The following is a 24000-nucleotide window of genomic DNA, read 5'->3' as shown; positions in this document are numbered from 1 at the left end:
GTGTCTGAGTGTCTGATGAGAACAACAATCTGTGAAACTGGTCCAGTATTAAACCAGAACAAAGCTGTAATGTAACCCTACAGGACTAATATTCAGCAGCAGTTAGAGTCCACTAAAAGTTCTGTTGTTGCTGCTGACAGACTCACATTATTATTCTAAGTGTCTGACAACATTATGGGATGGATCCCTACAGAGATAGACCTTTTAGTTAAAGAGTAAGATCCTTTTAGTTTAACATGAAACAGCCCCGAAATCACCATCACCAAACTACACCAGACTCCATGTAAATAATCAGGACTTTTAAGTGCGGCTAGAGTTTAGAGTATCTCCACCAGACTCCATGTAAATAATCAGGACTTTTTAGCGTATATAGACGCATATCTCCACCAGACTCCATGTAAATAATCAGGACTTTTATCATCACAAAACACACTTCATTCAAAGTGGACAGAAACTAAATAAAACTATCAAAAGCCGTCTTGGTTACTTTCCACTGTTCCAACCATCACCACTCTGGTTTGGTTGAAATAAACCCTTAATTCACCCATTTACATGTGGAGATATGCTGGCTCTATACACGCTAAAAGTCCTGATTATTTACATGGAGTCTGGTGGAGATATGCTGGCTCTATACACGCTAAAAGTCCTGATTATTTACATGGAGTCTGGTGGAGATATGCTGTCTCTATACACGCAAAAAGTCCTGATTATTTACATGGAGTCTGGTGGGTTTGGTGATGGTGATTTTAAACTGAAGTTGACCATGTGAGACATTAATCCACAGATTGTGGACGAAGTCTGTAGGTTTTGGGGGAAGTTGAAGGTCACCCCCCCCCACACACACACACCCACCCCTGTCCCCTAAAAGGTTTGACCTCTGACCTCTGATATGACCAGAGAACAGTTTCCTTCCTCGTCGTAGTCGATCTGGAAGTGTCGCGTCTCTTTGATCGGATGGTCGTCTTTGTACCAGACCACCTCGGGGTCAGGGTAACCTAGGAAACACAAAGATAACTCAGGGTAACCTAGGAAACACAGAGAAAACTCAGGTAGACTCTTCCTCTATGAACAACAGGTGGAATATTTAAAGAAAAAAGTCTTAATGTTTTTTGGGAAAAGTTGGATTATTTTGAGAAAATAAATCTGAGTATTTTAAGAAAAAAACTTGAATATAAATTGAGAAAAAAGTGGGAATGCCTTATAGTCCAGTCATTTTAAGCCAAAATAGGGGTCAACCTAGGACAAAGTGCAACAGAACAGACTATAGAGGGGCAAGGGATTGAAGTGGTAGGGCAGTATTAATACTTAGGAACAATAATAGATGCTAAGCTATCATGGAATACCAACACTGATGCCATCTATAGAAAGGGTCTGCAGCGACTGTATTTCATGCAGAAGCTAAGACGATGCTGGTCCTTTTCTATCGCTCTTTTGTTGAGAGTATTTTAACTTTCTGCTCCATTGCCTGGTATTGTCTTTGTCAGTGATAAACAAAAATAAATTACACAGGATAGTTAACATGAGCAGCAAGATCGCTGGTCATCAGTTAAATTCTCTGACCACGATCTGCGAATCCAGGGTGGTGAGAAAAGGACAAGCAATCTGCGGTGACGGGCTACATCCCCTATTCCAGGTGTATGAGGCGCTGCCATCAGGCAGAAGATACAGGCTGCCGTCCTTACAAACCAACCGGGCTCACTAATCCTTTATTCCTACCAGCATCAAGACTCGATTACTGCAACGCACTGTTCTCAGCCCTCGCTGCCTGTACGACCAAAAGTCTCCAGCTCGTACAAAATGCGGCAGCCCGAAAGATTCAGCCACATTTCACCAGTTCTGGCTGCTCTACACTGGTTACCTGTGCAAGCCAGGGCTGATTTTAAGGTTCTTCTTTTGACTTATAAAGCCTTAAAACACGTGTCAAACTCAAGGCCCGCGGGCCAAATCCGGCCCCTGGCAGATTATATTCGGCCAGTATATCAATTTAGGTTCACAATACATTTTGGCCCACCTAGTTGTGCGCCAAACCAAAAACATGGGAAACTGTTTTTTAACTTGCAATTACATGACACTCAATGCAGAATTGATCGTACAAAAAAAAAAACTTTGAGACTCAGAAATTTCCCCAGAAGTAGAGAGTTTCATATTCAGGCTGTGAAAGAGCTCGTTGTGAGTCAGCTGTGTGGTAGCCTTCTTAGAAAATGTAATCATTAGTTTTGCTTGATTTGCTAAATTCTAGGATGGCTTTGGAACTTTTTTGCTGACTTTTTCAGGGCTTTATATGGACCAAACTGTGAGTGAGAAGACCTATGATACATGCAATAATTAAGTCAAAGATATTTGACTTTTTCGATGAAATAAAAGCACGTCAATAAACTCTACATGTCTGGCCCTTGATATGATTCTTATTTTCCAGTGTGGCCCTCTGGGAAACTGAGTTTGACACCCCTTAAAGGGACATGCGCCTGCCTACTTAAGTGAGCTACTTACACCATATATCCCAACACGCCCCCTTCGTTCTATGGATGCTGGTCTTCTGATTGTTCCAAATATAAAAAAAAGATCAGCTGGTCACCGGGCCTTTGCCTTTCGCGCACCCTCCCTCTGGAATGGTCTTCCATCCAAAGTTAGGCAGGCATGCTCGGTGGATATTTTTAAATCAAGACTTAAAACATTTCTTTATTCAAAGTATTATGGAGATGTTTAAAATCCATAACTTTTGAACCATTTTATTATACATTATCATTCGTTGTTTTATTTCATGTCTTAACAGTTTTAACTTGTGGTATTCCAATTACATTCCTTTTTGTGCTGTTGATTTTATATTTTATATTTAATTTCGCCTTTTACATTGGCTAAATTGCAAATTTTCAATTTTTGTTGTGAAGTGTTCTGAGACCATGGTCCATGGTGATAATTCACTATAAATAACAATAAATTAAATTAAATTACCAGCATCACACTACTGACTAAGTTAGGGAAAATTACTGGATCCTTTCCGTGTGATAATACTGCACTTTGGTATAGTATTAAAATGTCACTTATGATGTGGCACCTTACTATTGATAGCCCACTGGTGCTAACGACACTGCACTTTACTATTTCATAATGTAAAGATACTTGGTGTTGTGTACTGTTGTTGGGCGGGGGTGGAGGGAGGGTTTAGTGGTCCTGTTTTTGTCTGTTGTCTGTCTGTCTATCTGATGGGCTGTATGGAGCAAGGTGAATTTCCGAAACGATCAATAACATGTCTATCTATCTATCTAATAGAGGTGTGAATCTTCACTGATCTCCCGATTCGATTACGATTATCATGTCAGTGATTCAATTCGATATCACGATGAATCACGATGCATCTAATACATTTTTACCATTAAAGCCATGTAGGATATTTAATTCATAGCTTTTCAAGCTTCAAAAACCAACCATTCTGCAGAGCTCTAATACTAAATAACTTGGATACATAAAACTATACAGCACGGAGCACATGGCACCTCCTGAATGTGTAAAAACATACCAGAACATGTAAACAGAAATGTTGTTAGGCCTACATTACATTATAAACAGAAATAATCGATTATGAGCCGGCAGATTATCAATGCAGCATCGTCCACGATTCCATGCATCGGTTATTTGATTAATTTCAACACCTCTACTATTTAAGAAGCAAACTCAACTGATTTTATATCCTCAATATGTCCTGAGTAAGGAAAAAAAAGCCCCGAAGAATCCCATTAGGGGAAAGTGTCGAAAAAGACCCAAATATAGCCTGTTCGGTTCTTTTTCTCACGTGAATAGGGTACAAATATTAACCTTTAGATATCACCATGACAATTACTGAGTTGATTACTTACATCAAGACAAGCAGAAAATGTATTATACGTTTTTTTAAATTGTTTAACTTTTTTGAAACTTTGAAACTTTCCCCTAAATTGGATTCTTGGGGGCTTTTTTTCCTTATACAGCACATTTTTAGTTGTATTTAACCTTTATTTAACCAGGTTAGTCTCATTGAGATATAAAATCTCTTTTTCAAGAGACCTGGCCAAAATAGCAGAACAAGTATGTTACATGAAACAACAATTTACAATCACAAAACAATCACAAAAGAGGCAAAGACATCTCAAGTGCATTTCAATTAAATAAAAGTACCATTAGTTAAAACATTTGCACGTGTGGATGGACTCATGTTCTATGGTTTTAACATAACCTTTAAAATCATTTAAGGAAATTAGACACTGTAGTTTGAGTGTTTCCTGTGGGTCATTCCAAGCAGAAGGAGCAGCAAACATGAAAGCCTTTTTAAACATCTCTGTCTGGGCTTGAGGTACATTCAATGAGATAGTGTTCTGGGACCGTAAACCATAAGTACTCTGTGTAAAAGAAAGAAATTCAGATATGTAACATTGGAGCCTGCCTAAAATGCCTTTGTATATGAACATATAAAAGTGAGTAAGCCGGTGATTTGACAGAGGGCAAATTCACTGTGGAGTAAAGTATACAGTGATGAGTGAGGGGTCTACAATTTGAAATGAACCTTAAAGCTCCATGATACACAGCATCCAACATCTGAAGACACTTTGATGGGGCAGTTATGTACAACAGATCACCATAATCAATAATAGAGAGAAATGTGGCATCAACTAGCCTTTTTCTAGCAGAAAAAGTAAAACAAGTTTTGTTCCTAAAGAAAAAAACCTAGCTTCAATATTGAGGATACAACATATTGAGGATACAACATCAGTTGAGTTTGCTTTGGTTGCAATGTGTCCTATCTTTTATCATAAAATGACTGGACTATGACTGGACTATTAGAAAGAAGGCAGAAGTTGAGGCTGTATTGTGGAGGTATTACTCTCTGGATCAGGGGCCCGGACTCACTGAGACAAGGACCACAAGGTAGCACTAAAACCCCAAACTAGAAATAGACTGAAAACAACCACAAGACACAGACAGACCAGCAGCTCATGGTGACTCTTTCTCTATCAACAGAAGTTTAAAAAAACAGCTGGAATATTTTAGGAAAATGTTAAAGTTGAGGCTGTATGTCTTATTATTATTGAGTCTTTCCATTGATGTGTGTGTGTGTCTGTCTGTGTCTGTGTGTGCGTATGTGTATATGTCTGTGTGTGTGTGCGTGTGTCTGTATGTGTGTGTGTGCGTATGTGTATATGTCTGTGTGTGTGTGCGTGTGTCTGTATGTGTGTGTGTGTGTATGTGTATATGTCTGTATGTGTCTTTGTGTGTGTATGTGTATATGTGTGTATGTGTATATGTCTGTGTGTCTGCGTGTATACGTGTATATGTGTGTGTATGTGTATATGTGTGTATGTATGTGCGTGTGTGTGTGTGTGTGTGTGTGTGTGTACTTCGTGTCGGCAGCATCTCGTACCTTCGATCTTGCAGTCGAAGCGAGCGGCGCTTCCCTCCACCACCTCCACGTCTTTGATCACCGAGCTGAACGTCGGCTTACACTCCGTCTTCTGCTCGTACTCCAAACACTCCAGGAACTGGTTATCCTCTGATACACACACACACACACACACACACACACACACACATACATACACAGAAACACACACATACACACATACAGAGACACAGACACACACACACACACACACACATACATACACAGGGACACAGAGACACAGACACACACACATACACACACACAGACACACACACACACATACATACACAGAAACACACACATACACACATACAGAGACACAGACACACACACACACACACATACATACACAGGGACACAGAGACACAGACACACACACACACACACACACACACACAGACACACACACACAGACATACACACACACACACACACACACACACACACACACACACACACACACACACACACACACACACACACACATATACATACACAGGGACACAGAGACACAGAGACACACAGACACACACACACACACACAGACACAGAAACACACAAAACACACATACAGAGACACACACACACACACACACACACACACACACACACACACACACACACACACACAGACATACAGACACACACACACACACACAGACATACAGACACACACAGACACACAGTCAGTAAGTAACAGCTTTCCTAAGCCAATAGCAGTGTACCTCCTGTCCGTCTGTACCTTCGGTGGGCGAGCCCTTCTTGGCGCTGACTCCGGCCATCATCGCCATGGACGACAGCCTGCCGATGGCTCGGACAGCGTGACCCGTTTTCTGCCACAGAAGAAGAAACAGTCACATCGTCCCCGCCTGTACTGTCAGCCATGATTATTCTAGTATTTAAAGTTACTGTTACCTGTTCTATTTCCTCCCTGCTGACCGCCAGAGGCGGAGCTTAAAGCCCTGATTATTCCCTCTGTGCATGTGCAGTTTGAGTACGTAAACCAACAATGTCACTTGTGACGCCTGGATGACCCGGGAGAGACTATATCTTCCGGTGTCATCAGGGGATCTGATCCCTTTTTCTTCTTGCGTGCAGTGGCCTGTTGCTGCCGGCCCAATCTAGGCGTTCGAAACGTTGGACTGTGGCTTCTGCTGCAGCTCCCCCCGTCCAGGAAAAAGGTGAAGTCTGGTAATAAACTCCTTTCAGAAGTGGGCCAATTATCTGAGGAGCTGGCCGAAATGAGGTCAGTTCTCCAAGTTAGCTGCTCCGATGCTCCTTCGGAAGTGGAAGAGGTGCCTGCCCCAGCCATGCCCATGCTGGTCCCAGAGGACCATGTTCTCTCTCTGGCAGCTTCAGCCTCTCTCTTCTATAATGATGTTGATTGGGATCGAGCCTCTCAAGCCTCAGCAGGCTCCCATTCCTCGGCCCAGAGCTCAATGAGTGATGCGGGGGACACCTCCATGCAGCCCATCATGCGCATGGCCCTGGATCTCCTACAGCTAGACGTACCGCAGCAGGCCGACTCTGCCCCTAAGAGGGCCTTCTTCAGCCGCCTTTGCTGTGCCCCCCTCGGAAGGAATATCTGAGGGACTTTTATGCATGTTGGAGAGATTCTGGGTCTCAATCTCGGCTCTCGGGAGATGGCCGAGCCTTGGCAGCCATGCACGATGCGGCAAGAGTTGGGCTGGATCATATGCCTGCGGTTGAACCTACAATTGCACCCCTCATTCTGTCTCCTGATGAGTCGCTATTGCAGGCTGTCAGGTGCCCTCGACCCCAATGTCGAGTCACGGACGACCTTCTCACAAGGGCTTACAATGCGGGAGCTCGTGCTGGCCGTATTCGCAATTCCCTGGCTCACCTAAAAAAGTTGCCTGAATCCCTCTCAGACCACCACCTTTGGTGGTGCCTTGGACAGAACAACCATGTACAACAGCAGAACAACCAGCAGGGGCTTTCTTTGAGATGCTTCCCTCAGGGAGAAGGTATCGTTCTGCCAAATGTTCTACTGATCGCCATTTACACAGTTTCTTTCCACAAGCTGTGATTGCTTTGAACAAAGCATCTTAAACTAGGCACTTTAAATTTATGTATGGATTTCATTGTACAGCATTTTTATATAGAGGCTTCATGTGGCTTTGTTTGTCTGTTTTTATGTTGTGTCCTCTGATGTGTTGACTTGGCACTTTGAGCTACTTGCACATTTTTTCCAATGCAGGTTACACTGCAAATGGCTAATAAAGTGAATCCGTGAATCTGAATCTGATGTTGGCCCACCCGTCCCCTCCCCGTGTGGAAGACATTATCCGCTTCCTTGATCCCTTTCGAGTGGGCAGGTTGTTACCCTACGTCACGTTTATGCGTCTCTTGGGCAAGCTGATGTCGGTGTCAACAGTTGTCCTGTTGGGCTTGCTGTTGCTGCGCCCCCTTCAGAGGTGATAAGATAAGATATACTTTATTGTCCCCGAAGGGAAATTTGTTTTGGACTCTGTCCATTCTGCAGCGTTACAAAGACAACACAGAATACAAAAAAGACAACAAATACAAGTATCTCTCAACACATGCTCTCATGCAGGTGGCTGAGCAGCTTCCACTTGGACGCCAAGTGCAGACGGGAGATTGTAGCCACAAATGCCTGCCTCTCAGCGTGGGGTGCAGTGTGGCAGGGCAGGACAGTTCAGGGACATTGGTCTGTGCAAGGCCGTGCCACACAGCATGTTATTGTACGGACGGACAACACGTCAACCGTCTTTCATGTCAACCACCAGGGTGGCACAAAGGCCGCAAGGCTGCTGCAGGTGTCCTGGGACCTTCTGACATGGGCAGCCCCTCGTCTGTCCAGCCTGCGGGCAGTGTATCTACCGTGAGACCAGAATCAGGTGGCAGACTTCCTCTCTCGTCGCAAGCCTCCTCCAGGGGAATGCCGCTCCACCCAGAGGTGGTGTGTGTCATCTGGGACCTCTTCGGCAAAGTAAAAGTGGATCTCCTTTCCTCTGCAGTGTCGACTCACTGCCTCCTTTGGTTCTCCCTGACGGAGATGTCCAGCCATCTGGGTCAGGATGCGCTGGCTCATCCCTGGCCCGTGGGTCTGATGCATGCCTTTCCATTCGCTTCCTCTGATTTGGCTGACACTACAAAGAGTTCTTTGGGAGGGTCACAGGGTGTTGCTGGTGGCCCCCTACTGGTCATGCAGGACATGGTTCCCTCTGCTACAGACTTTGTCGTGGCACGCCGTGGCACCCCCCAGACAGAAGAGAGCTACTGTCTCAGCTGGGAGTTCAGATCTGGCACCCCAATCCTCTGCGCCTCCGATTGTGGGTTTGGCCACTGGAGGGCCCGAACAGCTGCTGAGCAGCTGCATAGACCCCGTCAGGCAGACTATTCTGAATGCCTGAGCGCCGTCCACCCACCTGCAGTACGACAACTGGTGGAAGCTGTTCTGTAATTGGTGTACAGACGTGTGGATCCGTGCCCCGTGCCTACAAGTCTGGAGTTTCTGCAATCCCTTTTGGATGAAGGCAGGTCTCCCTCTACCCTGAAGGTGTATGTGGCGGCTCTATCATGTTGACATGCTAGGGTTGCTGGTAGGCCTGTGGGGAGTCACACTCTGTTGTCTCTCTTCCTGAGGGGGGCTCAGAGGTTGCATCCCCTTAGAGCCCCAAGATCCCCAACATGGGACCTGCCCCTGGTGCTTGGAGCTCTGTACCAGCCTCCCTTTGAGCCCTTGGTACAGGCAGGGCTGAAATGGGTGTCAGGTAAGACTGCATTCCTGCTGGTCATTACCTTGGCAAGACGTGTCAGTGAGCTACACGCTCTGTCTGTGATTCCCTCATGTCTGAGGTGGATCCCAGACGGCTCGGGGGTCACGTTGTGGCCGAACACTATATTCCTGCCAAAAGTGCTGTCCCATTCACACCTCGACCAACCTCTAAGGCTGGCCCGGTTCAGCCCTCCGCATGGCGCTGGAGGGGTCGAGCCGGAACTGTTGTGCCCAGTCCGGGCCCTGAGAGCCTATGTTGCCGCTACCGTGGACATTCGGCGGTCAGAACAGCTGTTCCTCTGCTATGGTGGCCAGAATAAAGGTTGCGCTGTCTCCAAACAGCGCCTCTCCCACTGGATTGTGGATATTATTAGCTAAGCATATGGGGCGTGTAACCGCCCCCTGCCATCTGACGTGAGGTGCCACTCTACTAGGAGTGTTTCCACTTCGTGGGCTGACCTGGGAAGTGTAGCCCTGGAGGAAATATGTGCTGCTGCATCGTGGGTATCGTCGGGCACATTCTCCAGGTTTTACAGGGTAAATGTTGCCATTCCCCATCCACTGGCGGTGGTCCTCCATCCAGGGTCCCCTGATTGTCCTCAGTGAGGTGGGTATTTGGGATTCCTCATGACTCTGCTGGTACGTATAAGTCATTCAGTGCTTTAAGCACCGCCTCTTATACGAATGTAACTACGGTTCTATGAATCCCAAAGGACCGCCAGAGTGCTCTGTCACTCGCAATCCTCGTAATCCCACGAGAAGATTCTGTAGGATCAGATCCCCTGATGACACGGGAAGATATAGTCTCTCCCGGGTCATACAGGGGTCACAAGTGACATTGTTGCTATGCACGAAGGGAATATTCAGTGCTTTTAGCACCGCCTCTGGCGGTCATTCGGTAATAACAGCTCTGTAGGGGAGAGGGGCCCAACCCAACTGTCCCGTTCTTCTTTACCTAAACCCAACTGTCCCGTTCTTCTTTACCTAAACCCAACTGTCCCGTTCTTCTTTACCTAAACTTAACAGTCCGTTCTTCTTTACCTAAACCCAACTGTCCCGTTCTTCTTTATCTAAACCCAACTGTCCCGTTCTTCTTTATCTAAACCCAACTGTCCCGTTCTTCTTTATCTAAACCCAACTGTCCCGTTCTTCTTTATCTAAACCCAACTGTCCCGTTCTTCTTTATCTAAACCCAACTGTCTCGTTCTTCTTTATCTAAACCCAACTGTCCCGTTCTTCTTTATCTAAACCCAACTGTCCCGTTCTTCTTTATTCTAAACCCAACTGTCCCGTTGTTCTTTACCTCTAAACCCAACTGTCCCGTTCTTCTTTATCTAAACCCAACTGTCCCGTTTTCTTTATCTAAACCCAACTGTCCCGTTCTTCTCTTACCTAAACCCAACTGTCCCGTTCTTCTTTATCTAAACCCAACTGTCCCGTTCTTCTTTATCCTAAAACCAACTCTTCCGTTCTTCTTTACCTAAAACCAACTGTCCCGTTCTTCTTTATCTAAAACCCAACTGTCCCGTTCTTCTTTACCTAAACCCAACTGTCCGTTCTTCTTTACCTAAACCCAACTGTCCCGTTCTTCTTTACCTAAACCCAACTGTCCCGTTCTTCTTTACCTAAACCCAACTGTCCCGTTCTTCTTTACCTAAACCCAACTGTCCCGTTCTTCTTTATCTAAACCCAACTGTCCCGTTCTTCTTTATCTAAACCCAACTGTCCCGTTCTTCTTTACCTAAACCCAACTGTCCCGTTCTTCTTTACCTAAACCCAACTGTCCCGTTCTTCTTTATCTAAACCCAACTGTCCCGTTCTTCTTTACCTAAACCCAACTGTCCCTAAACCCAACTGTCCCGTTTTCTTTTTACCTAAACCCAACTGTCCCTAAACCCAACTGTCCGTTCTTCTTTACCTAAACCCAACTGTCCCTAAAACCAACTGTCCGTTCTTCTTTATCTAAACCCAACTGTCCCGTTCTTCTTTACCTAAACCCAACTGTCCCTAAACCCAACTGTCCCGTTCTTCTTTACCTAAACCCAACTGTCCCTAAACCCAACTGTCCCGTTCTTCTTTACCTAAACCCAACTGTCCCTAAACCCAACTGTCCCGTTCTTCGTTACCTAAACCCAACTGTCCCGTTCTTGTCCCGCGTGTCCTGTAAACGTACCTTTTATAAGCCCACCCACCATCTTTTCCTCATCCTAACTGCGTCAAACGTGACGCCAATAGTCCCGACCCAGCGTGTTTAGATAAAACGTCTTTAGAGAGACTTTTATCGTCAATAACAACGCCAAAGGCACCTGACCAAGCGTCCGTATTTTAGGTGATGGGAGTGAGAATGTGTTGTCACTTCAGGGACTGTGTTGTCATGTTGGGTTTTATGATTTTGTTCCACTGTTGCTGCAGCCTTGGTTTTATGTTTTTTAAATCTCATAACATGTTAATGTCTTTAAATAAATGTCCTTCATTCTGTTCATGGTGTAAATATGTTGTGTCAGTTGTTTGTGTCATGGTGTAAATATGTTGTGTCAGTTGTTTGTGTCATGGTGTAAATATGCCGTGTCGGGTTGTTTGTGTCATGGTGTAAATATGCCGTGTCATGTTGTTTACCTGCCATTTCCTCCTCAGGATGTACTTCTTCATCCTCTCCTTGGAGAGTTTCTTGGCCTTCATGGTGTTGGTGTCCTGCTTCAGCCAGGTGTGTTCATAACACATAGCACAGGTGAGGCGAGCCCTGAAACACACACACAAACATAGACAGAGACACAGACACGCACACACACGCACAGACACGCAACAGACACACACACACACACACACACACCACACACAGACCGAGACACAGACACGCACACACACACATACACCACACACAGACATACACACACACACACACACACACACACACACACACACACACACACACACACACACAGAGACACAGACAGACAGAGACAAAGAGTCAGGTTTCGATATTTCGGTTTGTATCTGTGTGTGTGTGTGTGTGTGTGTGTGTATGTGTCTGTGTGTTTCTGTGTGTGTGTGTGTCTGTGTCTGTGTGTGTTTTCTTACTTCATGTCTTTCTTAAGCAGGTTGGTGATGAAGTCTTTGGCGTTGTCGGAGATTTCGTCGAACGCCTCGTCCTCAAAGTCCCAGGAGGCCGAGGTGACGTTGGACAGAGTCTCGTTGTCGTTGTCGCCCATGAAGGGAGACAAACCGCTCAGCCTGAGAGGACACAAACACAGGCTGAACTGAGCCAAACTGAGCCAAACTGAACCACTATAGTCAAATTTCTAAAGTAAAATACTGGAGAACAATATTAAGCCCAGTTCAGACCAAAGTCTTGGTGGGGTCTCCAGAGGCTGGTTTTAGAACGTAAGAGACGTCTCCTGTTTCTACAGCCAATACAGAAGTCAGTTTTCAGTCTATTATCCATAACCCATTTTATTTTAAAGTTACAAACAGCTGGTCGAAATGACAGAAAGGACAGAGCCTCAATGACCGTCTGGTACACTAGCCTGGTCCTACCAGACTCTGGTCCATTAGCCTGGTCCTACCAGACTCTGGTCCATTAGCCTGGTCCTACCAGACTCTGGTACACTAGCCTGGTCCTACCAGACTCTGGTACACTAGCCTGGTCCTACCAGACTCTGGTCCATTAGCCTGGTCCTACCAGACTCTGGTACACTAGCCTGGTCCTACCAGACTCTGGTACACTAGCCTGGTCCTTCCAGACTCTGGTCCATTAGCCTGGTCCTACCAGACTCTGGTCCATTAGCCTGGTCCTACCAGACTCTGGTACATTAGCCTGGTCCTACCAGACTCTGGTCCATTAGCCTGGTCCTACCAGACTCTGGTACACTAGCCTGGTCCTACCAGACTCTGGTACATTAGCCTGGTGCTACCAGACTCTGGTCCATTAGCCTGGTCCTACCAGACTCTGGTACATTAGCCTGGTCCTACCAGACTCTGGTCCATTAGCCTGGTCCTACTGGACTCTGGTACACTAGCCTGGTCCTACCAGACTCTGGTACATTAGCCTGGTGCTACCAGACTCTGGTCCATTAGCCTGGTCCTACCAGACTCTGGTACATTAGCCTGGTCCTACCAGACTCTGGTACATTAGCCTGGTCCTACCAGACTCTGGTACATTAGCCTGGTGCTACCAGACTCTGGTCCATTAGCCTGGTCCTACCAGACTCTGGTACACTAGCTTGGTCCTACCAGACTCTGGTACATTTCATGTGTCCAGAGAGTCTGGCCACTCTCCATTGACAAGTGTTAACTTCCTTGAAGGCGGGTACTCTGTTGAAGTTTAAAACTATTGAATCTGCCCAGAGCCACTCTGGATCTGCCAGAACCAATCACTAACGTTTGGTCATGACGTCGGCATTAGCATCGCTACCGTTAGCCTTAGCCAAATCCTTCACCACTAACGCAGCGAGCTGGAAAATCAAACTGTTCCCGAACCCCGTGGGGAGGAGGACCACTACATCATGGCCACCAACACAACTCAGCAAAGATTGGTCTTGCTCCGGCTTTAACTTCTGGATATTCAGCAGCGTTGTCACAACGGACAGAATGGCTTCGCTCGCATCTTTCCCCGCCACCAATGCAGGAACTACAACTCAAACTAGCGCACAACCTCAACGACATCGTTCTCAGCCCCTCCCTCTGTTCTCTGATTGGACTGGTAAAGATTGGCCGGAGAAAACCCAAGACTATACCGCAAACCCAGACGACGTACTGAAGGAAAATGAAAATTGAGCGGAAGTACGTAGGAGAAGTACGTAGGAGGGCGGAGCCAGGCTAACAGGAAACAGAGGTGAACTGAACAAATCAAATCAAACAAATATGCTAAGCTTAGCAAAACAGGAAATGAAGCAATAAGAAGCTGAGTGATGCTACATGGAGGACTCACAGTATATAACAGATGACTCCTATACTCCACATGTCGGTGGGGTAACTGATGGCTTCGTAGTTGATCACTTCTGGAGCCACGAACTCTGGAGTCCCGAACAAAACCTTCAGAGTTCCTGCGTTTTCTGTCAAATAGAAAACAATCGATTAAACAACAAAACAACCCTACAGGACTAATGTTCAACAGCAGTCAGCGTCCACTAAAAGTCTGATTATTATTCTAAGTGTCTGACAACATTATGGGATGGATCCCTACAGAGATAGACCTTTTATTTAAACAGTAAGATCCTTTTAGTTTAACATGAAACTGCCCCGAAATCACCATCACCAAACTATCAAAACTATCAAAAGCTGTCTTGGTTCATCTTTCCACTGTTCCAACAATCACAACTCTGGTTTGGTTGAAATAAACCCTTAATTCACCCATTTACATGTGGAGATATGCTGGCTCTATACACGCTAAAAGTCCTGATTATTTACATGGAGTCTGGTGGAGATATGCTGGCTCTATACACGCTAAAAGTCCTGATTATTTACATGGAGTCTGGTGGAGATATGCTGCTCTATACACGCTAAAAGTCCTGATTATTTACATGGAGTCTGGTGGAGTTTGGTGATGGTGATTTCGGGGCTGTTTCATGTTAAACTAAAAGGATCTTACTCTTTAACTAAAAGGTCTATCTCTGTAGGGATCCATCACATAATGTTGTCAGACACTTAGAATAATAATCTGAGTCTGTCAGCGTGCGTCTGGATGAATGAACTCCAAATCTCCGCCCTGCAGCGATTGGTCACCTAGTCGTCGGGCGAGGCCGAAGTCGATGAGTTTGATCTTGCTGCCGGTCTTGTTGACACACATGATGTTCTCTGGTTTGAGGTCCAGGTGGACGATGCCCTGCTTGTGGATGAAGTTGACTCCGTCGATGATCTGCAGCATGTATTTAATCACTTCTCTCTCCGTCAGCTCAAAGTCCTCGTCGATGATCCGCTCAAACAGCTCGCCGCCCGAAATCCTGACAACACAAAGACCTGGTTCATTAGAAAACCTGACAACAAAAAGACCTGGTTCATTAGAAAACCTGACAACACAAAGACCTGGTTCATTAGAAAACCTGACAACACAAAGACCTGGTTCATTAGAAAACCTGACAACACAAAGACCTGGTTCATTAGAAAACCTGACAACAAAAAGACCTGGTTCATTAGAAAACCTGACAACAAAAAGACCTGGTTCATTAGAAAAACCTGACAACACAAAGACCTGGTTCATTAGAAAACCTGACAACACAAAGACCTTTTTCATTAGAAAACCTGACAACACAAAGACCTGGTTCATTAGAAAACCTGACAACAAAAAGACCTGGTTCATTAGAAAACCTGACAACACAAAGACCTGGTTCATTAGAAAACCTGACAACAAAAAGACCTGGTTCATTAGAAAACCTGACAACACAAAGACCTGGTTCATTAGAAAACCTGACAACACAAAGACCTGGTTCATTAGAAAACCTGACAACACAAAGACCTGGTTCATTAGAAATCCTGACAACACAAAGACCTGGTTCATTAGAAAACCTGACAACACAAAGACCTGGTTCATTAGAAAACCTGACAACACAAAGACCTGGTTCATTAGAAAACCTGACAACACAAAGACCTGGTTCATTAGAAAACCTGACAACACAAAGACCTGGTTCATTAGAAAACCTGACAACAAAAGACCTGGTTCATTAGAAAACCTGACAACAAAAAGACCTGGTTCATTAGAAAACCTGACAACACAAAGACCTGGTTCATTAGAAAACCTGACAACACAAAGACCTGGTTCATTAGAAAACCTGACAACACAAAGACCTGGTTCATTAGAAATCCTGACAACACAAAGACCTGGTTCATTAGAAATTGTCCACACAAAACCTGTAGGAAAAAACAGGAAAAAAGGCCTTGTGTCTTAAAGTACTCTGTGTGTGTGTGTGTGTGTTGTGTGTCTGTCTGTGTGTGTGTGTATGTGTGTCTGTGTGTGTCTGTGTGTGTGTGTGTGTATGTGTGCCTGTGTGTGTGTGTATGTGTGTCTGTGTGTGTGTGTGTGTCTGTCTATCTGTGTGTGTGTGTGTGCCTGTGTGTGTGTGTCTGTCTGTGTGTGTGCGTCTGTGTGTGTGCCTGTGTGTGTGTGTCTGTCTGTGTGCGTCTGTGTGTGTGTGTGTCTGTCTGTGTGTGTATGCATCTGTGTGTCTGTGTGTGTGCGCGTCTGTGTCTGTCTGTGTGCGTCTGTGTGTGTCTGTCTGTGTGTGTAGACATTAAACACACAACTGTTTGGATCCTTTAAACTTTCTAAAATGTTTTAATACTTTAACTACATGTTCCTGATGATACTTAACAAACTTTTACTGAAGTAACATTTTTTAACAGTGTGGTATTAGTACTTTTACTGCAGTAAAGGGTCTGAGTACTTCTTCCAGCGCAGTCTTAAATTAGCACACAGGAAATAGCTTCTTTCGTTCCTCTCATAGTTGGCAACAACATTATTTTCCGCCGTTCTCTGAAAGAAAAACAAACTCGTCTGTGTTTCAGAGATCGGCTGCTGCTTCCTGATTTTATCATTAAAGTGCCCTTATTATGAAAAAATAACTTTTTCTGGGATTTGGGGTGTTATTTTGTGTCTTTGGTGCTTCCACACGCTTACAGACTTGAGTGAGATCCGGTTTCTGAATGTGTCCTGCCTTCAGTCTCCTAGTGAGCTGGTCAAAATCTGCACGGCTTTCTTCGTCACTTGCCAAAACCAGGGGGCTAGGGGGCTAACCGTTAGCATGCTAGCTCGTTCTCAATGGCAAAACACTGCTACAGCACACACTAGTTCACCATCATCTACAAAAGAACTACTTCCATGTCCCTGTTCTGCAGGTATTCCTCATTTAGAAGAAGTCTCCCAGCTAATCCTGCCTTGTACTGACTGAAGTTAGAGAAACAGCTAGCTAGCTCATGTAGTCCTTACCTAGCTACTGAGCATGTAGTCCTTACCTAGCTACTGAGCATGTAGTCTTACCTAGCTACTGAGCATGTAGTCCTTACCTAGCTACTGAGCATGTAGTCCTTACCTAGCTACTGAGCATGTAGTCTTACCTAGCTACTGAGCATGTAGTCCTTACCTAGCTACTGAGCATGTAGTTTACCTAGCTACTGAGCATGTAGTCTTACCTAGCTACTGAGCATGTAGTCCTTACCTAGCTACTGAGCATGTAGTCTTACCTAGCTACTGAGCATGTAGTCTTACCTAGCTACTGAGCATGTAGTCCTTACCTAGCTACTGAGCATGTAGTCTTACCTAGCTACTGAGCATGTAGTCTTACCTAGCTACTGAGCATGTAGTCTTACCTAGCTACTGAGCATGTAGTCTTACCTAGCTACTGAGCATGTAGTCCTTACCTAGCTACTGAGCATGTAGTCCTTACCTAGCTACTGAGCATGTAGTCCTTACCTAGTTACTGAGCATGTAGTCTTACCTAGCTACTGAGCATGTAGTCCTTACCTAGCTACTGAGCATGTAGTCTTACCTAGCTACTGAGCATGTAGTCCTTACCTAGCTACTGAGCATGTAGTCCTTACCTAGCTACTGAGCATGTAGTCCTTACCTAGCTACTGAGCATGTAGCCTTACCTAGCTACTGAGCATGTAGTCCTTACCTAGCTACTGAGCATGTAGTCCTTACCTAGCTACTGAGCATGTAGTCCTTACCTAGCTACTGAGCATGTAGTCCTTACCTAGCTACTGAGCATGTAGTCTTACCTAGCTACTGAGCATGTAGTCTTACCTAGCTACTGAGCATGTGCGACTGACAACAAAGATGTTCCAGCAGTGAGATGTCTCACTCTGTAGCTAAAACAGAGAGCTGAACACAGGGTGAAAAGAGGAGCTGCAGCAGCGTGCAGTACAACAAATATATGGTGTTTTTTAATGATTAAACCATGTAAACCTATTCTGGTACAACCTCAATATACAAGTATGAACCTGAAAATGAGCATAATATGGGCGCTTTAAAGAAACATTCATCAGGTGACACTCTGTGAATCTAACGTTACTGATACACATGTTTTAGATTTCTGTTGCTCCGTGTAAAGCTCAATAATCAAAAAGTTCTGACCCCCTATGTCCCTATGTCTTACTAACACCTCCCTTGTAATGCCTACCTAATCTGAACTTCATGTAGCCCATAGTATTGTGTGTTCTTGTACTGTATTGAATGTGAAGCTGCATGTTGTCCTGCTTGTCGCTGTCAACGAGAACCTGCCTGTTAAATAAAGGTTCAATAAAAAAATTTAAATAAAATATTTTTCTGTGTCTAAGTGACTGATGGGAACAACAATCTTTGACATTGTGTGTGTGTCTGAGTGTGTGCGTGTCTCTCTGTGTGTGTCTCTGTGTCTGTATCTGTGTGTGTGTGTGTGTCTGAGTGTGTGTACCTCTGAGTGTGTGTCTGTGTGTCTCTGTGTGTGTGTGTGTATCTGTGTGTCTCTGTGTGTGTGTGTGTGTGTGTGTGTCTGTGTGTGTGTCTCTGAGTGTGTGTCTGAGTGTGTGTCTGTGTGTATGTGTGTCTCGGTGTATGTGTGTGTCTCTGAGTGTGTGTGTGTGTGTCTCTGAGTGTGTGTCTGAGTGTGTGTACCTCTGAGTGTGTGTCTGTGTGTCTCTGTGTGTGTGTGTGTGTATCTGTGTGTGTCTCTGTGTGTGTGTCTGTGTGTGTGTCTCTGAGTGTATGTCTGAGTGTGTGTCTGTGTGTATGTGTGTCTCGGTGTGTGTGTGTGTCTCTGAGTGTGTGTCTGTGTATGTGTCTCTGAGTGTGTGTCTGTGTGTGTGTCTCTGAGTGTGTGTCTGTGTGTGTGTCTCTGAGTGTGTGTGTGTGTGTCTCTGAGTGTGTGTCTGTGTGTGTGTCTCTGAGTGTGTGTCTGTGTGTGTGTCTGCATATCTCTGTGTGTGTGTGTGTCTGAGTGTGTGTCTGTGTGTGTGTGTATCTGTGTGTGTCTGTGTGTGTGTCTCTGAGTGTGTGTCTGTGTGTGTGTCTGAGTGTATGTGTGTCTTGGTGTGTGTGTGTGTGTGTGTGTGTGTGTGTCACTGTGTACGTGTGTGTGTGTGTGTCCCTGAGTGTGTGTCTGCTTTACGTACATCTCCAGCACCATGACGATGTCTGACTTGCCCTCGAAGGCGTCGATGCACTGCACCAGCTTGGGGTGGTGGAGGCTGTTCATGATGCCGATCTCGTGCCGGACGTTCTCCTTCTCCTTGGCCGAGTACGCCTTGATGAACTTGCCCGCCCACACCTTCTTCGTCGCCTTCTCCACCAGTTTGAAGACCTGACCGAACTTACCCCTGTCGCAACAGACGCAACACAGATTCTACTCACAGCTGCTCATACTTCACAACACCACGCTCTCAACAAACATCTGTGGATTAACAGCTGGATGTCTTTATTTTGACAGGACAGCTGAAGACATGAAAGGAGGAAAGGGGATGACATGTAACAAAGGGCCGCAGGTTGGAGTCGAACCCGCGGCCGCTGCATCGAGGAGTGAACATCTGTATATGGGCGCGCGCACTACCAGGTGAGCTACCCAGGCAGCCAACAGTTGTATATCTGTGTATTTTTACAGAAATTGGTTACTGGGGCTGGGACGTTGTGTGTGTGTGTGTCTGTGTGTGTGTGTGTGTGTGTGTATCTGTATGTGTGTGTGTGTCTTTGTGTGTGTATGTGTGTGTGTGTGTGTGTGTGTGTGTGTCTGTGTATATGTATTGTGTGTGTGTGTGTCTTTGTGTGTGTGTATGTATGTATGTGTGTGTGTGTGAGAGTGTGTCTATGTGTGTGTGTGTGTGTGTGTGTGTGTATGTGTGTGTGTGTGTGACTGTCTGTGTGTATGTGTGTGTCTATGTGTGTGCATGAGTGTGTGTGTGTCTGTGTGTATATGTATGTGTGTGTGTTTGTGTGTGTCTCTGTGTATGTGTGTGTGTGTGTGTGTGTGTGTGTATATGTCTGTGTTTGTGTGTTTTTATGTACTGCAGTAATCTAGGACTGATCACTAACACTCCAGTGATTCACATTTGCGTAGTGACTCGCCACACAGACACAAAACAACCACTGTTACGTAACGGTGTCCTGGCGTTGTTGTTAAGTGGGCACGCTGAAATCCTTGAGTACCTACTGCGTACGCCTGTGTATCACGGAGACTACACCACTGCCGGACAGACAGAATCAGAGGTGCATTGTGGGTGAGGTGCTTACGTTCCCAGCCTCTCCTCCACGTCGTACAGCTCCTTCACCTTCACGTCTGCTCGGATGCTCACGTCTCTGTAGTCGGGCTCCTTCTCCGAGTCTGAGGACGCACAGGTCAGAGGTCAGAGGTCACGGCCTGGCGATGTCACACCTTACCTTTTATTTTTGTTAACGGTTAGTTAGCGGGGAAGTTACCTTCGTCCTCCTCCTCCACCTCGGCCTCTTCATCTGTCAGCAAACCAAACAGCAGTTAGTCGGTTTAGTTCAGTCGCACGTTAAGTTCACACACACGGAAGTTTAGAGTTTAGTTCGGTTTAGTCACAGGGGCTGATTCTTTACCACCTTAGGCCGCCACACACCGGCTGCGCTGCGTTTTCTATGTCTTTACACACCACCAGAAACTAGAGGTGTTGAGATGAATCAAATAATCGATGCATGGAATCGTGGGCGATGCTGCATCGATAATCGGCCGGCTCATAATCCATTGTTTCTAGGGCTGCAGCTATCGATTCTTTTTGTAATCGATTAATCTAGCACTTTATCGATCGATTAATCGATTAATCGATATAATAGATAGATATAATAAAGAGATAATTTTTTTTTGCGTTTTTAAACAACCCAAACTAGGGAAAAAAGCAACATTTGTATTGCCTACATTGCTTACAATATCATCTCTCAAAAAACTAAACATATTAAGTGCATTTAAGAGCCATATTACATTGTTTTTAAAGTTTTTTTTTTCAAATGATATCAACCTCAAACTAAGGCATACATTAAACATACACAAACATTACATTAAGTTATACAACTTAACTTTCAGAACTACAAGTTTCAACCTGAGACTGATCTGTACATACAGTAGGCCTATATGTAAATATTAGTTATACTCAACCTATTTTCATTTATATATTTGATTATAATGTCACACAGCTCTGTTACACTTATGCTATTAGATCGTTGATCAGCTGTTTCTCCAGAGAGAGAGAGAGAGAGAGAGAGAGAGAGAGAGAGACAGAGAGAGAGAGACAGAGAGAGAGAGAGAGACAGAGAGAGAGAGACAGAGAGAGAGACAGAGAGAGAGAGAGAGAGAGAGACAGAGAGAGAGAGACAGAGACAGAGAGAGACAGAGAGAGAGAGAGACAGAGAGAGACAGAGAGAGAGAGAGAGAGAGAGAGAGAGAGAGAGACAGAGAGAGAGAGACAGAGAGAGAGAGAGAGAGAGAGACAGAGAGAGAGAGACAGAGAGAGAGACAGAGAGAGAGAGAGAGATGCGCAACAATCAGCTGTTTTTCCGAAGGGATAGTCAACGCGTCAGCTCTTTAGATCAGATCGAGGTCTCCACTACCTATTTCCTTGTCTTTGTTTTTGGTAGTTGTTATGTTTGGTGTAGTTTCATCGTCCATACGACTCTGTGATTTACTTTTGTCAGTCCTCTTCGTGGAACGGAGGATTAATTTAGACGTCGTGCTATTATCGTGCTAAGCTAGTTTGATTTTGCAGTAGACATACTGTACAGAGTTTTAATTACGTTTGAACTGATTCCAAACTTTGGACACTTTCTGTCCTTTTCTCCAGCCTGTCTCTTCTCTTAGCCCCCCCCCCTTTACGCTCTAGCATGTGTCTCCAGCAGCTATTCGAGGAATCGTTTCAGCCCTAATTATTTCTGTTTATAATGTAATGTAGGCCTGACAACATTTCTGTTGACATATTCTGGTATGTTAACACATTCAGGAAGTGCCATGTGGTCCGTGCTGTATAGTTTTATGTATCCAAGTTATTTAGTATTAGAGCACTGCAGAATGTTTGGTTGTTGAAGCTTGAAAAGCTCTGAATTAAATATCCTACATGGCTTTAATAGTAAAAATGTATTTGACGCATCGTGATGCATCGTTATATCGAATCGAATTGAATCGCTGACATGATAATCGTAATCGAATCGGGAGATCAGTGAAGATTCACACCTCTACCAGAAAGGTGTCTGACGCGGCGCTGCTGCTGCTAGCCTCGTCTGGACACATGGATGTTTCCCATTGATAAAATGAAATACATGTTAAATATAAATATATTCTGATCTCATTACAGCAAAGACAACGTCGGCAGTGTTGACGGCAAAATAGGCTCCAGAATATTTCCTTCTGGATCGACAGCTGACATATTAGAAAATCTATTTTTTTTTAAATTACATTTATATATATCTGCATTTATCTCAAAACCTCAAAACCAAAAACAGCCAGTGTGTAACCGGCCTTAGGCCGACCACACATTGGCTGAGTGGCGTGTCCGTTTATATTTCGGCTCCCATGGTAACAGGTTAGAGCGTGCACGCTGCCTGCGTGACACGCACCTCTCAGAAAACGCATGCGTGCTAGAAATAGGACTATTTTTCACGCCATACGCCAGCGTGTTGGAAGCATTTCCAGGCAACATAGAACACAAACAGATGTTTATATGTCGTTTAGACACAAATACACATTAATAAATGACATGTTGATGTGTGAACGTCTCGAGGTTTTGACATAAATGCAGATATATGAATGTATGGATTTTGAAATATGTCACCTGTCAATCCAGAAGGAAATATTCTGGAGCCGATGTTGTCTTTGCTGTAATCAGATCAGAATATATTTATGTTTATGGGAAACATCCATGTGTCCAGACGAGGCTAGCAGCAGCAGCAGCGCCGCGTCAGACACCTTGCTGGTGTGGAAAGACGTAGAAAACGCCACGCAGCCAGTGTGTGCAGGAGGCCTTACTGTCGAGCCCTGATAGGTTTACTCACCGTCGTCCACCAGTCCGACAGTGACGGGTAAAGATTCGGCGCTCGGCTCTCCGACTCCGTAGATGTTCTCCGCCCGGATACGGAACTTATACTGCCGCTCTGGAAGAAGGTTCTGGAGACGACACAAACACACTCTGCTGAGTTCTGTCTTTAAGAGTTACCTGTCCAGGGACTACTGGCGGAAAACACACACACACACACACACACACACACACACACACACACACACACACACACACACACACACACACACACACACACACACACACACACACAGTGCATCACACTATCTTTGTGGGGACCTGTCATTGACATAATGCATTCCCTAGCCCCTTACCCTAACCTTAACCATCACCTTAACCATCACAACTAAATGTCTAACCTTAACCCTTACCTTAACCTTAACCATCACAACTAAATGTCTAACCTTAACCCTTACCCTCACCTTAACTCCTGGTTTTTGGACCCCACGAATATAGTTAAACAAGAACACACACACACACACATATATATACACACACATACACATAAAAAAAAAAAAAAAAACAAAAAAAATTAAAAAATAAAATAAATTAAAAAAATAAAAAAAAAAAAAAAAAAAAATATATATACATTACGTACACATATATACATGGATTGTAGGACAGTCACACACAGTCACACACCTGTACGTTGTAGGAGGACAGTCACACACACAGTCACACGCACCTTATTGTAGGAGGACAGTACACACCTGTACGTTGTAGGAGGAAGATCACACACAGTCACACAATGCGTTTGTGGGAGGACAGTCACACAAGACAATATGCGTTGTAGGACAGTCACACACCTGTACGTTGTAGGACAGTCACACACAGTCACACA

General features: G+C 44.8%; 1 protein-coding gene across 1 annotated transcript in view; it reads right to left on the bottom strand.

Annotated features, from left to right (window-relative positions):
* LOC120569497 (myosin light chain kinase, smooth muscle-like) overlaps window positions 1-24000 on the bottom strand; it is a 71457-nt gene that overhangs the window by 861 nt on the left and 46596 nt on the right. Inside the window, exons 17-27 of the mRNA XM_039817353.1 lie at window positions 23137-23248; window positions 20554-20586; window positions 20368-20458; window positions 19257-19460; window positions 14898-15115; window positions 14104-14227; window positions 12255-12407; window positions 11793-11916; window positions 6156-6246; window positions 5393-5521; window positions 883-995 (exon numbers count right to left, since the gene is read on the bottom strand). Of these exons, the coding sequence (XP_039673287.1) occupies window positions 883-995; window positions 5393-5521; window positions 6156-6246; window positions 11793-11916; window positions 12255-12407; window positions 14104-14227; window positions 14898-15115; window positions 19257-19460; window positions 20368-20458; window positions 20554-20586; window positions 23137-23248 (1392 nt within the window). The remainder of the gene's footprint in view (window positions 1-882; window positions 996-5392; window positions 5522-6155; window positions 6247-11792; window positions 11917-12254; window positions 12408-14103; window positions 14228-14897; window positions 15116-19256; window positions 19461-20367; window positions 20459-20553; window positions 20587-23136; window positions 23249-24000) is intronic.

The sequence above is a fragment of the Perca fluviatilis genome, chromosome 12 (assembly GCF_010015445.1).
Source record: "Perca fluviatilis chromosome 12, GENO_Pfluv_1.0, whole genome shotgun sequence".
Lineage (NCBI taxonomy): Eukaryota > Metazoa > Chordata > Actinopteri > Perciformes > Percidae > Perca > Perca fluviatilis.
Note: the sequence above shows the minus strand (reverse complement) of the source record. Positions and strands in the feature narration are given on the sequence as shown.